The 18,030-nt window shown below is 38.6% G+C and overlaps 1 protein-coding gene across 3 annotated transcripts in view; it reads left to right on the forward strand.

The window, feature by feature from the left end:
* The window catches only part of RAB27A (RAB27A, member RAS oncogene family), a 34,657-nt gene that overhangs the window by 11,561 nt on the left and 5,066 nt on the right, over positions 1-18,030 (forward strand). Inside the window, exons 3-8 of one of the 3 annotated variants that reach the window (XM_009272678.2) lie at positions 9,076-9,313; positions 11,445-11,481; positions 13,418-13,590; positions 15,218-15,303; positions 16,079-16,182; positions 16,951-17,074. In XM_009272678.2, the coding sequence (XP_009270953.1) occupies positions 13,438-13,590; positions 15,218-15,303; positions 16,079-16,182; positions 16,951-17,074 (467 nt within the window). In that variant the 5' untranslated portion in view covers positions 9,076-9,313; positions 11,445-11,481; positions 13,418-13,437. The remainder of the gene's footprint in view (positions 1-9,075; positions 9,314-11,444; positions 11,482-13,417; positions 13,591-15,217; positions 15,304-16,078; positions 16,183-16,950; positions 17,075-18,030) is intronic. The other 2 variants (XM_009272677.2, XM_009272679.2) reach the window with 2 other exon arrangements.

Below are 18,030 nucleotides of genomic sequence, written 5' to 3' on the forward strand. Positions count from 1 at the left end.
GTTAAGTCAAACTTGTTCTACAGTTAGAAGGTGGAATTAGACCTTTGATAGTGAAGTGTACTGCGCAAATAACGTTTCATAATACAGAACAAAGTAACTCAGTATTTTTAAATGTTGTACTGCTTGAGCTTTTTCCTCCCTCTATTTATTTCTGTGTTCTTATTAACATATAAAGATAAATTATACTTAATAAAACAGTCCTCTAGAATGGTGGGGTTTTTAACTGGGTTGCGCACCAACATGTTTGTTCTCATGTATACTAAATGTATTGATGATAAAAGGAATAAAAATGGTGTGTTGCACAGTCTGATTTTGCTATTTTTGATTAGCAAAAGAAATTGGACTGCAAGGAACCATGAGAGCTCATCTAGTTCACATTCCTTGTTCAGTCATATAGTAATGGTTTCAATCTTAAAATTAATTATGGTAAAGGCAATATGGTGGTGGGATGTTATCGCTGTGTTTTGTATCTTCTCTGGAAGAAACTCAAAATGTATGTGCCCATCTGACTAGGTCATTCCTTGCCACCCCAAGCATGAATTTGTAATCAGGCATCCTTTCTAGCCCATGTGTTTGCCAGCATTTTTCTAATTGTGAACCAAAACTCTGGTTTTGGTAGACTGTAAGTAACTACGGAGGAGTTGTTCAGAGAACAGAAAATAGTATTCTCCTCCACTTCTGTGGGAAGGTCACAAGGCTTTCCCAGGGTTTTAACTGATGTCTAGCATAGCGTATCTTAAGATGATTTTGCTAGTCCTGATCATCACCGCTTGACTTGTGTTTATGAGAAAGAAGTGACAAATTCATAAATGTAGTTAAATAAATATATTTTCTTACTGCTTCCTTACAGACATCCTCAGTGTATGAAAAAGCTTATATAAAATAACTGGGAGGAAGGATTTTTGTAAACATTGATGCTTGGCTTGGTGTTTTTTTCCTGTGCTGAATGGATTGGTTGTCATAGTTGCCTCATTGTAATTTACTGTTATATAATGCTTTTCAATTACTGCATTACATGTGCATTTTGAATGTGTGTTACAGAAAAAATTTCTAGCACATTTTAGGGTAGTGATTTCTAATAGCCTAAGTTATTTGAGGATTACATTTTGATAATGTTGGGATTCTGTTGTATAGAGCAAAACAATATTCTTGCATGTGGTGCTGCCCCCCTTTCCTTCACTATACTCCCAGTGGGTTTTGGTGTAGTTGCTCTTTTCCAGCATGTCTTTCGTTTACAACACTATCTTAAACAAAACACCCTTAGTAATTAAGCCTGGTAAAGACAAACTAGGAATCTAATTCAGCTGGAATTCTTTAAACATGTCACTAAGAATGGCATCAAAGAGAAATTGTTTGGGTTTTTTTTTGCCTTAAAAAAATAATTGAAAAAAAGACCAACAAAAATTCTGAAACTATATAAAATTTAAAAAATGAACTCAAAAAAATCTTAAAAGCAGTTAATGGAAAAAGACCTCGAACATATCCTGGTGGAATGAGGGAAATAAGCTCTAGTCAAAGGAGAGTAGAAATAACTTTTTAAGGAGAAAAAGTTGAGTAACTTTTCTTTGGTCTAAAATATTTGGCTTCATGACTAGGAAATAATATAGCTCCTGCTTCTGAATTTTGTTTAAACACTGTGTCATAGGGATAAAGTTTCTTTACAAAAATTCAGTTTTGATGCATTATGGTGCAACTGTTGGTATCAACAAAAGCAGAACTAGGATCTTGGTGAGGTGAGAATACTCTGGGAATGAGTGGGTTGATCTATGTTAGTGTAGCTCCACTATAGGCACTGTAGCTGTACTGATTAGTGCTAACTGAGATTTTCTTTTTTTCACATGCTGAATTTGTTTTTACTGGAATCTCATTACTGGATTTTTATTTCCTTCTATAGGAAATCATATGCACTGGTTTAAAATCAAACCAAACACTGCAAGCCAAAGTCAGTCTTTTAATAGAAGATGAAACAGCAGCGCCTACTTTAATAAGTCTTTTCAAATAGAAACTCTCGTTGGACAGTACCATTGCATACTCCCAGTTTCTTGTGACTTGTGCACAGAAGCGCGTAGCTGAATAATTCTTTCATATCTACTTACCCTTTATATCCCATTTTTCATTTCAGAGGTTTGATGCCTTTCTCAGTCATAATGTAGAATGTAAAAAATTGCAAATCATTATATGAAGTTGGTTTGTTAGTTTGCGTGAGATTTTCGGATTCTTTACAAGTATGCAAAGTTTTAGTGTTAAGTCAAGAAAGCAGTCTGAATCCACTGTGGTATGGAAACTACATATGTGTTTTCTTGACGCAGCTTTCTACAGGGTACTTGCACTGCTTGGATCAATTAGAGCAGTCTGACTGGCAATTTATTTTCTTAGAATAATTTTGTGTATTTTTCTGGAACTTGGGTTATAGGGGTGGTTGTTCTGTAAGCTCGCTGCTGCTAAGCCATGTCTTAGCTATAGCAGAAACATTCTGAATAATAATTTTAATTGAAGACTTCTGAGGGGAGAGGTAGGAAATTGCCTGTTATTGTAGGTCAGTTAAAGTGAAACTTGAGGACACTCTATGTCTGCATGAAATGTTAAGAAAGAATTTTGCAGGAGGGCATCTACAGCATGAAAAGCTGGCAAGAGCTGCCAGGTTTCAGCCAGGGGTGTTACTCTACAGCCATCTGGGGGCCTTCCCTCAGTCTGGGAATAACAGATGAATAGTATGGGCAAACTGTGGCATTAGACTTGTGATTCTTTACGCTTTCCTTGCAGGGCTCATGCATACCTCCATGACAAGAATTAGTGTAAGAAATTCTAGTTTGCTGTGCCCTTTATCTGAGCAGTCTTTGCTGTATATCAAGATTTAACTATCATTCATGCTGGAATATGGAATTCTGATCAGAGTAGCAAGATAAATAGTGTTGGCAACTCAGGTTGAAAAACAGCAGGCTTTTTGAATGGAAGCTTTGTGTTGTGCAGTTCAGCCTGCTTAATCAGTGCTCCTTTTGAATTATCCCTTCCCTGAGGCTCTAGAAAAGAAGCCGTGCTAGGAGACGAATTGAAGCAAACGTTTTGCCAAAGCACCGTCTGAATATTTTGGCACACTGCAGAGCCTCAATAGAAAGCTTGGACAGTGTTAATACATGCTGCAGTTCTGGAGCTGTTCAAGTGGAAGATTCAGTGACTTATTGAAAGTATGGGCTTATTTTTCAATTCTTGCGGGGGGGAAAAAAACCCAAACCCCTGTAGTTTTAGCTTTGCTTTGTTAGAAGAGTTGAAGAGTGATACTTTTGAGCCGTAAGTGTGCTCCAAAATGACTGTCTTGCTGTCACAGATCAAGATTTCTCCTTTGCTGTCACACGTTCGTAACTTCCTGAAGAGAACAGGTTGTGGCCTATTGAATACTGCCTGGCTCTATTTCAGACAGAAGTGGTGTTTTATTATGTAATGGACAAGTTAAATTATGCCCAGAGTATTCTCAGCAAGTTATTTCTGACCTTTCATAGCATTTATGAAACATGGAAGCATCACATATGCTTACTATTTCCAGACACGTTTACTAAAAAATCCTGCCCAGTACTGGCTGAAAATATCTCTCTGACTGTAGCTATTACTGACTCTGAAATCAAAGGCTCATTCTCTTTTTGAGACCTCTTAAGAGCAGATTATTCACGACTCACCTCTCTTTCCATTTCTTTGAAGTGTCGTGCTGCCAGCCTGCAGTGCTCTGACTGTCTCCACATTGCAGTGGTTGCCAGCATGATCTGAAGTAGACCCAGTGAGCTTGGCACCTGCAAGGATGCTTCTGTCAAGATTTTATGATTTTTTAAAAGTTTGGGAGAGGTGAATGCTATCTGTGAGCCTCAGTTTTATCAATTTAGATATATCCTTCCATCTCCGTCCATGTGCACCACTTCCCTGCTTAGCATCTCTGACTGTCCATTGTATTTCAAGTCTAACCACATTGGATTCAAGATTAAGGAGTAGAAGAAATAACCTTTTCTAGTTACTAGACAGGGTTTTTCTCAACTGACAGTTTCTCTTGTTTTCCCACAGGTAACTATACATTTATTTTGCCCTTTTTGCTAGATCAGTTTAAGAAACCCTTCTGATTAAATATTTCCACAAATAACTTATTCCTAATGTCATGCCTGCTATTCATAGATAATAGGTATTTTCCAGCTCATTAGAAATGGATATTGATTAATTGTTCAGTCAATAACTTTGATAACCAGTAAGTTTTCTGAGGAACATGATGTTTTCACTGGTGGCTGGAAGTGTGATCTGACACATCAGTCCTGCTCCAAAAGGCTATTGTGCCTTGCAGTTAGCTGTTTTCATTTGGCAGGTGTAGACAGACTAACTTCTTTCTGGTGGACTTAAAAATCTTCAGATATTTCAATGTCATCCAAGTAATGAGAAAACTTCTAACTTCCCAAGGAATAAATAGCCAGAACAAAATGTAGGAAATGCCATATACTGTGTCCCCTGTTATTTATGGTTGAACTAAATCAAGTAACTTGCACCAAAAATAAGGACAGTTCACAATATTATAGAAAAGTAGTAATGCTAAAGAATGGTAGCAGCTGCAAAAAAGAGTAACTTTTGTTGCATCTTCCAATCAAAAACCAGAGTTAGCAAGGAACAGAGTTTACCTGCTATGAAAAACAAGAGAAGCAGATATTTCCCAATCCAGAGGATGAAAAGGTGGATTAAGTTCTGTGCTGAAATTCTTTCCCGCCTCACCCCTTTGTACACTTGCCCACATCATGTTAGATGAATGATGCAGTGTTATTTTATAGTCCCATTTGTATCATATTTGTGTGGGTTTCACTTTTATCTAACAGTGGCTGGGAGGTATCTTCAGGTTGTCTGTTGCCTGACCTTCTCCATAGACTTTTAATTGACCTAATCATGATAACTTATTTTTGCCAGATTATTTCCCTCTAATGCAGAATGTATCTTATATCCTTCGTGAGCTTGGCGGTGTGACCTTTTGGAGAAGCATTATCCATATTCCAGGTATCTGTCCTACAAAACAAGGTGGAAGGCAGCTGAGAACTTTCCTGCCCTGGAAGAGAAAAAAAAGAATTTTTTTAAAGAAGCTGCAAATATTTTCCTCTGGCTGTTTACAGTATGTGCTTTAAGGGGCTTAAACAAAGAACGTGGCCTGACTAATGTGTATTGCAGCCTACTGAATCGCCCACAGGCAGAGCATAAAATGTAATACTTTCTTTAGCATGAGTACATGCACATGTTTTCCTGAGATGTCGCTTCATTTGTATTCTAACTGCACATATGAAATTGCTTCCTTTTTCAGTTTTTAGATTTTTTTACCTTTTGTTATTCCTTTTATTCTGCTTTTTCATGTATCTGCTTATTCTAGCTGTCTGCTGGAGATTTTTGTTATCTCCAGGAAAACCCAACCACTCCTTAAAGAAATGCTCAATTCTTATGATCCCGTGTGATTCTTATTATCTTCTCCTGTATTTTTCAGTGGCTATTTCTGAGGGCAGAAATAGAAGTGTATTCTTTTTTCCTTGCCCTTCTGGAGTTGGAAGTGTTGGTGAATGGGTGGGTGAGCAAACTTCTGGATATTTCCCTCCTGTGAATACGACCAGCTTTGTGGGTGAAATCCTGGTGGCTCCTGTGTTGATTGAAAGAGTTGGAAACTGTGTAAATCTATGTAAGACTGTCACTTATAATTTCTTGATACTGTCAAGGGCAGTATAGTACAGTATAGTGATGTGTTACCAATGTTAAGGTTAGGCTGTGGGTAAGCTATGAGCCGAGTCCCAAAGCGGTCAGAATTGTCACATCAAGGAAGGATGCTGGGCATTGCTCTGAATTTCCTGTTTGTAAGTTAGTGAAAAAGCATGGCACTTTAACTTGTAAGGCATTGTGGCTTAATGTATTTATTAGAGGAACAGTTGAATGGTTGAGGAAGGAGTAAGTAGAATGGAGCTGTTTTTTAAAAACAAGCACACACACAAAAAACTTATTTGCTTTATTTTTCCCAGTCTACTCTCGAGTTTATTCACGTGGTACAGATGTTTGCTTCACTGCTAGAACTTTAAAGCAACTTCTGATGAGAGTTCAAAGAAGTAACTTGGGAGGCGAAAGTCTCGTTCCCAGGAGGGGGACAGGTCCTCTCAGGGAGTTCAACTGTTTTCATCAGATACTGTTGCAAATCTTTATTTATGTGCAGTATTTTCTTACCGCGAAGTATGAAAATGTTAGAAACTGATGAGGGAAAAGAGATGGTGCTGTGCTTTTTGTGGAGAAGTTGAAACTGCACAGAGATCCTTCCGTATGGGTAATGTTGGAGCATCCCCTGCAACATGCCTGCTTTTATTTTCCATTTTTTTTCCAGTTCCATGCTGCCTTTCATTCCTTTATGTAACTGAGCCATTCTTTGAAATTCAGCCTCCTTTTCATTGGTTTGGTTATGCTGAAATGCAGATGTAGTTGCAAAACTAACTGTTGTTTCCTTTCTTGGCTTCTCCATTCCCAGTTTCCCCTGGCTGTCTGGAAACGAAAGCCAGAATCTGCTGTTTCCTTGCACAGCCTGTTGTGCAAGGTACTCGCCACATATGCAGAACCTGTTGCTTCACTTACCCTTTTGTGCCCCCTTTTATGGGTATGATCATGATTTTATGCCTGGCATCTCCCATTGTAACTCATTCTCAGAGTGCTTTGTGTGCCTGTCAGTTCTTGCTCTGCAAAATTCTGCAGTTCTAGCAATGCTGACAGCTGACAAAGTGTCCTAGAGCATCTCCAGCTGAGATGGAAGTGACATCAGCATTTGGAAACTAAAGCCTCGCAACCTATTTGGTTGCATGTATTTTTGCAGACTCCTATATGTATCCTGAGCACTCTTAAAATGGCTTAGATCCTTCCAAGAAAGAGGCAATCCTTAGACATTGATCCTCCAATTCCTTAGAATTCCTCTATAGTTGAAACTAAAAAGATCATAACAGTGAGATGTCAAGTAAAGCAATTGAAAGTAACCAAAAGATAAATGCTCAGAGCAACTGAATCTCTTCCCCTTCCTCTCCCAAATGAGTGGTATTTTCCTTCTTGTTATTTATGTTACAGAAGACTCCTGGAAGTTAAAGCAAGCCAGGTCATATATTTTCCTAAGAAAAAAAATAGCGCAACTCAGAATATTTCAGTGAAGTGCTTATTTATTAACTCTCTTCCCCCAGCATAGCAGTTACTTGAGTTTATAAAAAAATTGTTGTCATAATTTGTTTATATTACATTTATACATATCTGGCAGCTTTTAGCCAAAGGCACTTCTAATAAAGCGTTGACTAAGTAGGAACGTTGTTTAACTCTGTCCCTTGTTTTGGCAGAGCTGGCAAGTGTCTGAAGGTGACCAGTTTTGCAAGCATTAAGGTGCTACTGAAGCCTTAGAGCAGGGTGAGGCTGTTCGCTACGCTTCACCCACGCTAGGCAAGAATGTGGTTATTGCTTTGCTGTAGTGTGATGGGAGTGCTGGTACGACAGGATTAGTGAACGTATTCCTTTGAGGTCCAGATCACTTTCTCGGTGCTTCTGCTGTAACAGATCAGGTGATATATAAAACAGCTATTGAAGTTGTTTAAGTCTGTGTAGTGCCCTGGTGAGAAGCTTTTTTTAATATGAATTTACTTGCACTTGCAGAATGATCAAACCTGTACAAACGCATTATTACCATGTACTTGTATTTATACATTGTCCATCGAGAGACCTGCAAGTATTTTCCTTTTGTCAGTGTGGGATTTGGGCTCCTCTTCCCGCAGTGCCCATGTCAACTCTTTAAGCATGCAGCCTTAACTGCTTTTTAAGAATAAAGCCATATTTGGGGAAACCTTCATTTGAAAAGCATTTTTGAACTCTAGCATTGACTTTTTCACGGTATATTTACAAATATGGCTCGATTATATATGAGTACAGTGGAACCTTCTTAAGCAGATTCCAACTTTTTTGCCTATTACACACTGCTCTTGCTGCGATAGATGCCAAGGGATGTAACCCTTCGCTGCACTCCCTCCGTCCATTGAGGGCTGGATCTCCGTTGCAGGGGGAATATGCAGACTTCACTGCAGTTTGGCTCCTACCTCTAGGACACAGCCTAGTGAATGTCCCACTATTCCAGTGGGATCTGGTTCTCCCGAGCAAAGAAGGCAAGGCCAAGACACAGCTTGTCTGTCTTTTGTCTGTAAGATGTACCTGAAAGCTGAGTGACACTTGCAGAAGGTGGATGCTGTTAAAAGTTAACTAACTCTTGAGCATCTGCTGTCCATCCCCAAAAGCATAACATGATGAAATCCTGTGGTATCTTAAAATATGAATTAATTATTGGTCTACTGTCTGTGTTTTGGCAAATTCAAATTAGTTTGTCTCTTTATAGTTTTGTGGTATATCCTACCACGTTAGTCATTGGCTTTATGGCTGGCTGCACTGCAGATCTGGGATGTTGGGGTGATGTCTGAGTTTGTGTAGAGAGTCATTTCACTTGGTATGAGGGGGAAGAGTGGGTTGAGTCAAACAAATGGTTTTATTTGAGTAGTTTCATACAGAATAGTGGCTTTTTTGCTCTTGGGAGGGCTAGCTAGGTGGTGTAGTGTGGGGAGGACTCCTCCACCCCTAAAAAGCTTCCTCTTTTAAGTATGTATTGCTTCTCTGCAAAATGGGGTGGTGGTGCAGGTATGTTCTGAAGTCACGTGAGACGTAATACCTTATGTTCCAATTTTTGCCAGAGAATAATTTTTCTCTTCTTTGGTAAAGATGGCTTTCACCATGGTACCCGTGGGGCAGCGCGATGTTCTCAAGTCTGTACAAGAGAGAAAGAAAGAAAACAGCAGTTTGCATCAGACTGCTGTATCCTCCTTGCGCCTGAGAGAGAAGGATGTAAAGCTATGAACGGAACTGAACAGCTGTGATCCATATACTCCATCATTAATATATTTTTGTATGAAAACACTTGGTAGGAACAATGTAATTGTATTAAGGTGTGTGGGTGATTTAGCAGGTACTTTACATCTGCTTCTAGGTAGGTCATGCACAAATCTCTTCTGAAATGCTCTTTGCCTCTAGGAATAAATGGGACATGTGAACTGTGTAATTGCTTCCCAGCCATGCTGTCAGGCAGCACCCTCCTTAGACATGGAGACATGAGGCACACCTCTTTATCTCTGAGCACCCATCAACATGAATGCAAACAGGTGACACGTAAGCCTCTTGGCTGTGTGCTAAAGAGGTGGTGCTAGAAAAATACTCCTACTGGAAGTACTATCTCCAGTGTGCCCTAACTATTCCTTTAGCAGAGTTTGGGGTAAGTGGTATACTTTACTTTAAATTGATGTGCTTGAGGACTGTCTGATTAAGAGCACGTTCAGATTTCCTGAATTTTACACTCTGTGTGTGTGTACACATTTTTATTTGCAGCTCAGTGCTTTTTTTTTGGGGGGGGGGGAGGGCCTTGTGTTTTCATCTGTTCATCTCTCTGTGTCTTCTTCCTTCTTCCTTCTCCCCTCCATCAACTCTGTAGCAGCACAGGAGTTGCATGTTTTGTGCAAGGCCAGTTTGTTCAGAAAGCATATTCCCTATCCCCATACTGCACTGGGGAAATCCTGCATGCCAAGCCAATTTCCTTAATTTTTTCAGGAACAACACTGCCATAGTCTTGAATGTTTTATCACGCATTGGAATTGTGATATTTGTGTCCTGGAGGCAAAAATACAAGCCTTTTAACATTGATGCCTGTTAATGTGAAAGTACCTTGGACTGGGAAATCCACTGAACAAAAGCAGCACTTGCTTTGCAGAGCATCCCTTCTTGGCAAGCCACAATCTGGACGTGTGTGTGTATGTGGAGGCTTCAGAGTGGCAGCTGTATAGGCACAGCTTTAAGTGATGGCTGTGGGGGTCCTGTCAGCAATGGAAAAGGCCAGTGGAGTTTTCCCAGCGCTTGTTCATAGCCCCTGTCCATCTGCATGCTAGGCGAAGTGCAAAGCTAGAGCTGAATGGGATTCAAGGAGGGGTTTACAAAAGGCAAAAACCCTGGAGGGCTTGATGTGGAGCCTAAAACTGTGTCCGTCAGTGAATTTTTTCAGCCAAGGACTTCTTACTCTTAGAAGCAAGATTTGGGAATGATCATTCTATAATGAATTCAGTGTTTTTTCTTTTGGTGACCTGATGAATTCTAACTATCATAAATTTTTTCTGATATTTCCTTTTCTACCTCCCACTCTCCTTATAATGAGGTATAGAAATGTGGAAGGAAAGACTGCAAGGTGTGAAGCTATAAAGCCTAATTTTAAAAAAAGCCAAATTGGAAGGAAAAAATGGGATGGGTGTAAGGTAACAGGGCCATGACTTTTAAAAACTCCACAGCAGTTTTTGCTATGAATATACTTTGCTGTGAATATATTCTTATTTCTGTTGTGTGGAGCTGGATGTGTCTGGGCCCTAGGACTGCAGGTCTTGGAAGTAGAGGGTGGAGATCACTTTTCAAATATTTGTACAGGGAGGAGGACAAGGCTTGAAACTGCTATGAAAATAGCTCTCTGCATGTCTCCAAGGATAGGTTAACTGCAGGGTTTCACAAGAACCACTCCCTGGAGATATTTGAATAATAGATTGACATTATAGGGTGCAGTGAAAGGTGTGTGCATTTCAAAAGCCTAAGGAGAAAATTTCCTTCTCAAGCAAATCCTTTAGGAGGCATTTTTATGACCTTCCTGTGAAGGGCTCCTAGTCCTCTATCAGTCATTTGCAAATTGCATTTGTTACCAGCATATGGAGAATTGAGGTTTAAGTGGTCCGAATGATGTTGCGTATTTGTCCAAACAGATACTCTACAAGTCAGATAGGACACTAGGAATACGTTTAGGTTTTACTTCCCCAAGGTCCCCTTTCTGTTTTAACCAGAGCTTTCACCCAGCTCTGTCCAGTGGAAGGGTGCAGCTGAACTGTAACAGTTTCTTACAGCTCCAAGTAAGACCTGTAGCTCCCTTTCTTCCTCCACAAGGTCTTGCACTGGGCAGAAGATAAATTAGCTTTCTTACAACATAAATTAGCAGTGATTAGGTAGCACTATCATTTGTATCTTTTGTGAAAAGTATGTTCTATATACCTATAGCTAGCTAACAAAACAACAAGACAAGGCAAATACTTCTGTACAAGTGGGATAGCATAGTAAAAGACATGAAGCTAGCTTGTCTTTGTATAATATACTGGCCCTAAGATTTGCATTTAAGCCTTTTTAAGCAACAATTAATTTAGGGGTATTGAAGCTGAAAGAACATGTACTTGAGTAGTGGGGGAGCTTACACAGCCCTTTGCCCTTGGAGAACATCTGAGGGCAAAAGAAACACCATATAAGAGATGGAAGTCTAAATCAAATCCAGGCTTTAGTAAAAACCTCTTTGGTTGCTTTTTAAAATATTTTTCCCTTTCTTCTAGTGCATTTCAATGAAAAGACCCTTTGTAGAGCTACAAGGTAGGCGATCTGATTTTACTTTTTTTTTCCCCCTTCCCCAACAGGGGGGAGGATTTAAAAAATGAAACAAAAACCCCAAAACCCCTTTTGGTGGTATGTGTGAGTGTGTCTAATGGATCAGGGCTTTTAATTTCTTCTAAAAATGTCCTTATGTCAGTGTGTGGCTGCCTGTTCCACTTGCTCACTTGAATATACTGCTCCTTCAGACCTGCGTGGTGGATGCAGGCCTGCAGTTGCTGTCTGTTCATGTAAAAAGCTCACTGATAACTGTTACTGCGGGGTTTTTTGTTTCAATCTTTTACTCTGTTGCAAAACTTTGTATTAAAACGCAACAGTGAAAAGTGAATTAGTTGGCTGTGGTGTGGTAATGAATGTGAACTCTGTCACCTAAAACCCCTTTCCTGCAAGGTTTTACTGTCATTGAGGGCATAATGTAAAATATGCCTTGGCTGGGGAAAGGGAGACTTCAAAACTAGAAATGGCAAAAAAGTGTCAGATGCTTTCCATTGACTCTTCAGTTGGAGAGTATCTGGGTGTAAACCTGACCGTTATCTGCATTCGATCGTGGTAAGTCCAGCCATGGCTAAGTCAACTAATAACAGTTCTGTCTTGTAACCAAGAGCAGTACTAACATAGAGTTGAAGCTTTAAAGATAGTTACGGTTTTAGCTTAATGGTAGTGGTTCATGCCCACATACTTGAGATACCGAGTTTGTTACAAACATCCAGCTGTGAGCTGCTATGCAAGAAATGAATTGGTGTTTTGCCATTGATGCAAACAGTGTTGGACTTGAATAATTTTATCTAGTTCAAGCTACACATAGTTCCAAAAATACTTATTTGCAGTTGAAACAGCAGATTTTACTTTTTTTTTTAATTTTATTTCATCATCTATCTTATTTTTTGTATTTTGGTATCTATTTCCCTTCTTCATAAGAGGCAATTTAATGCCAGTTTTATGTTGCTTTTAGAATGGTTATTTTAGGCTTATCTTTTAATGTTCATTTTTTTGAAAACAACATAAGGCAGCTCTCTACTGTTTGTTTTGGGGGAAGAGAGGCTCAGTAGCTACTCAACAGGAAAGTACTAGTGCACTTACATTGTTCTTTCTAGTATATATGAAATTTGCCAGTGATTTTTGTAATACATTCTAGCTGTTACTGCACTTTGATCAGACTATATCTAATACGGTTATTTTTTCAAAGGCACAAAAAGGATAGAGAAAAATTTCTTAAATGTGTATGGGCCATGGGAAAATGTGTGTGGTGTTTAATGGCAATTCAGAATCAAGATTTAGTTTAAATGATTAACTAGCATCATGATAAAAACTTTTAAAACTTTGAAAATTGGTCCTCTAAACAAAACAAACAAACAAAAACCAACAACAAAATGTTGCTTGCTTATTTTTCTTCCTGGTATGAAAAACTTTTTCAAGACTGAAAAATAGCTATTAATATAAAATTATTGTAATTTTTATTTAAATATAGTGGGCACCCTGGAAAAAAATTGTTTTTGCATATCTTAATAATGTCACAGTGAATATGAGGTCAGAATTGCATTGCTGGTACATTTAAGTAGCTTTTGCCAGCTTCCACGCAGATTAAAAACAGTTCTGCAGTTCATGTTCCAGATATCTTGAATACTTTGACCTTGACTTTTTTCAGTCTTTCCTGAAGAAGTTAAAATTGTGTTGCCTTCTCTTTGTAATAAGAGGAATGTGATAAAATTAACTATGCATTTTTTCAGTCACAGCTGAATTTGGTATTGATAATTGGCATAATTCAGAGTTTAAGGTGAAACCAGTGTAAAAGAGTACAGAACTGGTCCCACTGCTGGATGCTTTGTAGTTCAAATAATGATTTGTATTTTAAACATTTGTCAAAAGAAGCCTTGGCAGAGTTGTTTACTAACTAATCCTTTTTGCTTTGCTTTTTAAGGTGTCTCCTGAATTCTCACTATGTCTGATGGGGACTATGACTACCTCATAAAATTTCTAGCACTCGGTGATTCTGGAGTAGGAAAGACCAGCCTTCTTTACCAATATACGGATGGCAAATTTAATTCCAAATTTATCACAACAGTGGGCATTGATTTTCGGGAAAAGAGAGTGGTGAGTTTTCGCAAACCGTGTGCTACTTTAAAATGGTATCTGTCTTGGTGAAGGCTAGAATCTGTTTTTTAAAAATCTAACCTGCCAATCCCTATGTGTAGGCATGCAATCAGTAGTTACTGTGTACTTAATCTTGTGACAAGGAAATTATCTCATTTTACCTGGTTATTTTTGTTGTTGTTGTGTGTTGTCCCTCCCCATTTCCCCCAAAGTTGAAGTAAGAAGAGCTGATTCTAAGCAACCACTTCTTACTCCTCAGCAAGCGTTGATGAGTGTATTTACTCTCAGTTGTGAACATAGTACCTGGAGTAGTACTTTTATTGTTGAGCTCCCTTCACAAGAAAGGATTGGGCTGTACTAAAAATGTTTTTGCTGTTTGTGAACTGGAATGGCTAGTGAACAAAGACTGCATTGTTGATTTTAAAACCGTTCTAAAACATGTGAATGAAATGGGATAGCATGATACATGGAGCTGATCTGGCTTCCTAAGCAGTTACCACTACCAGAGAATTGTGAAGAATAAGGTAGGTTTTTTGTTTTTAACCCCTGAATTGTTATTAAACTAGGCAAACGTACTTTTGACATGAAGCTGAGCACTGCATTATGATAACCAATTGGATGCTAGTCCTTACTGCAATGAGAAATTGAGTTGGCAGAAGTTTCTTTCATTCTTATGCAGAAGTATTAAATGCCTTTCAGTGTAGTCTGATGATTTCCCAAGTGTCCAGAAATCTGGATGTTGTGGAAGGAGTAAATATCTTAGTGAAATGCAAAACTGGTCTCTTTAATAAGTTAGTATTCCTTTTGTGGGATAGTAAACGTGGTGGGTTTACTTGATCAGCATATTTGGTAACTCAGGGTAAGAGTTAGGTTTCACAACCCAAATCATATAATCCACAAATTCAGCGAGTTTATGTGTCTCTAAAGATAATGTTTGTAACTCTGGTAGTCTTAGGTACAATGACAGTTGAAGGTAAAGAAGATGACCTAATATGAAGTGTTCTAAACAAGAAATGCATCTCTTTTTATCTGATCCTTCCAAAGCTAACAGATGCCCTTATTTATATTTTCATGCTGAGTAAACTCTTCAGCTTTTATTATTAGCATCCAATTTCTGCTTTTTAAGCTGTGATATGACAAGATCTACCCTCAGCTCTTTTTCAGCAATCTTTTGGCAGCTAAGAGGAGATGTCTTTATGAGTATATTCTGTTTGCTAATGAGGTTCTGTTAGTGGTACAAATTTATTGCCAGATTGAATGATGCAATTGTTGCTTTCTTATAATTACATTTTAATTTGAACACGATACAAGATAATAGCAAAAAATAGAAAATCAAAATACTAAAATTAAGCTTGCCTAATGAAACTTAATGGCCACTAAATATCTTTTGGAGTCCATAGTCTATTGGATACTGTTTTTCCAGTTTCACTTTTAACGTTATTTTTAAATATTCAGCTGGATGCAAAATTAAAATGTAACCCATATTACTTTTGTCTTATAAAGCAGTTGGGATCTTTGCATCGGCAATGCTAGTTTTGCTGCATTTAATGACTTTAAATGTCAGTTATTTTGTGTTCTATAGAGGCTGGACTGCTAACACTCAGTCTTGCAAATTTACCTTTTACAGGTGTATAGACCCAGTGGGCCAGATGGTGTTGCTGGCAGAGGACAGAGGATACATCTTCAGCTCTGGGATACTGCAGGGCAGGAAAGGTATGTTCCGCACCCCCCCTCCCTCCCCCCCAGCAAGTAAGGCAGTTGTTAGCAAGCTACATGCAAATGGAACCAAGTACATGAATTTTCTTTATTGATTGCTACATTTTAATTGTATGACTCAAGATGGGAAAGTGCGCTTTATTTTTAACAGCGATGGAAAGTTTCCTATGAATACCCGTTAAATTACAAATGTATTTTACAACTGTAGAACATTAAAACTGTAATGGTTGCTTTTTGTCTTTTGGAAACTTTCAGTTTATTTTTTCATGGCCAATGCATATAGATGTTTTTAAAGCTTTTCTTTTTTCAGTTTTCCTTAGATTTCTGTAAATATGTTGAGGTCTTGGGAAAGTCAGGTGAAATCACCTCAAAGGATTCTTTCCTATTTGTCTATCAAAAGACTAGCATCCTAGTGGTTGATAGTCTTAAAATCAAGAACTGATTTGTATAGGGGACAAATTTCTGTTTGAAGTTTGAATTTCATTCTTATTTTAATTTCTGAATCTTAATCAAGTCATGCTTTATAGTAGAAGACACTATCTAAAGCTCTCACGCTTGAGTGAAATGTCTTCTTGACTTCCTTAGGCCTTGATTAGGCCATAGTAATGTTAGCAATTCTTGTTATCCAGTCCCTACATCAGCAAAACAATTATGATGAATATTTCATTCTAGTTAATTCAGTCTTAAGTTACCTCAGTTTTATGACTGTATGCAATTATATTTTCAAAGTAACTTGTCAGATAAGCCAACTAATTTCACTTTGTTGGTCTAGGTTTCGTAGCTTGACAACGGCTTTCTTCAGAGATGCCATGGGGTTTCTTCTGCTCTTTGATCTGACAAATGAGCAAAGCTTTCTGAATGTCAGGAACTGGATAAGTATGGCATTTCTTTCTTCTTTCTTTTTTCTTTCTTTCTTTGCACACGCGGGGAGGGGGCTATGTTTATAAATACGGAGTCTCACTGAGAAATAGAACTGAAAATTCTGGGTTTTATACCTTTCTCAGTAAAAGAAAGTAAATGTTGCATTCATAACTGTAATAGCTGCTAGTGGTGGCTTCTAGTGCTTACCTGAAATTCAGCTTTGCCTACTGAACTTGAATCTTAACTTATATAAAAGCAAGCTGAGAGAACGTCATATCCCTGACTCTGGTGATATTCAGTAATTTAAGTGTGTGGAAAGCCTATGCAAAACTCTATTTTGACTCACCTAAAGCTTTGTCAGCAAAACTTAATGGAAGGCAAATGTTACTAGGCTGGTGTATCTAGGCAAAGGAGTTCCCAAACTGCATCATCCATCAGGAGAGGGAAGTATATCCTTTCCTGTCAGCTCGTTGAAGATGCTTGGTGAGCATAACTCCTCAAGCTACAAATACACAGCTTCTGTGCTAACTTTGTCAGGCTTCTGTTCCCCTGGCTTGTTCCCGGGCTTTTTCATTGGGTACATGATAGTGGATGTGCATCTGTTCTCTGGCTCCTCAGTGCAATAGCAGAAGTCCTGTGAGATAACAGAGAACGTACTTGTTTTCTGTCTTTCAAAGAGTCGTTTTCCTGAAGGACTTTGTGTCCCCTGAAATGTGGTAGTGTTCTTAGTGAGCTTTATGAGTGACAGTAAGTTGTGACCCCTATCCATGTTGTTGCTGTTAGGTCAGCTACAAATGCATGCATATTGTGAAAACCCTGACATTGTATTATGTGGAAACAAGAGTGATCTGGAAGACCAAAGAATGGTGAAAGAAGAAGAGGCTAAGGAACTTGCAGAAAAATATGGGTAAGTAACTTCCTTCCAGTTATTGCTGTGTTTAAAGCAGAATGAAATGTTTTCTGTAATGCCTTTGCTGTAGACTGAAAAGTTATTGTGAGAATAAGCGTTTTAGAATGCTTAACTGGCTGGTATGATATATGTTTTTTCTGTCAGAGATTAATGTTTTCTGCATTGCCTAAAAATTCATACTTAGTATTGCAGTAATCTTGCACTGGAGATTGGTTAATCTTCTTCTGTCCTTGGCAGTAAACAAAGTAAATTTTCACAAACATTCTGGAAAAGAGAATTTAGCTGGAGAGGCAGGTGAATGATGGGGGTCTAATTCTTTGCTCTTGCCTGTGCTGAGGCTTTCTGTGGGGCACAGAAAACCCAGATCTCTTACAAAGTGAAATCCAAAAGAGCATTTGGTGAGGTGATGAGTGTCACATCAGATTTTAGGGAAAACAAAAATAATACCAAGCAATGATATCCTAATTTACAAGTTGAGTTGTTTTACAAAAGTTTGTTGTAGGGTAGCCGTTGTCTTTGGCACGGCCATGGAAACATGTGGCCTCAGTTTCTTTGGGAGCCTTGGGACCCATTCACTGGTGTTTGGATAGTCTGCTTACAGAGTGCTGGGTTCCCACAGAAGAGCAGTTCTGGTCCAGACCACAGTTTCCTGTTCTCTGCCCCCTCCCCATTCAGTCTTCCCTCAACTGTTCAAGCAGTTTTGTTAGGACTGTAACTTAGGTGAATTCTTAGTGACTGTCGTGGTTTAACCTCAGTCGGCAACTAAGCACCACGCAGCCGCTCGCTCACTCCCTCCCCACCCGGTGGGATGGGGGAGAGAATTGGAAGAGCACAAGTTAGAAAAAGTCGTGGGTTGAGATAAAAACAGTTTAATAATTGAAATAAAATGATAATAATAATAATATGATAATAATAATACACAAAACAAGTGATGCACAGTACAATTGCTCACC

Source organism: Aptenodytes forsteri, unplaced genomic scaffold, assembly GCF_000699145.1.
Source record: "Aptenodytes forsteri isolate BGI_AS27 unplaced genomic scaffold, ASM69914v1 Scaffold526, whole genome shotgun sequence".
Taxonomy (NCBI): Eukaryota; Metazoa; Chordata; class Aves; order Sphenisciformes; family Spheniscidae; genus Aptenodytes; species Aptenodytes forsteri.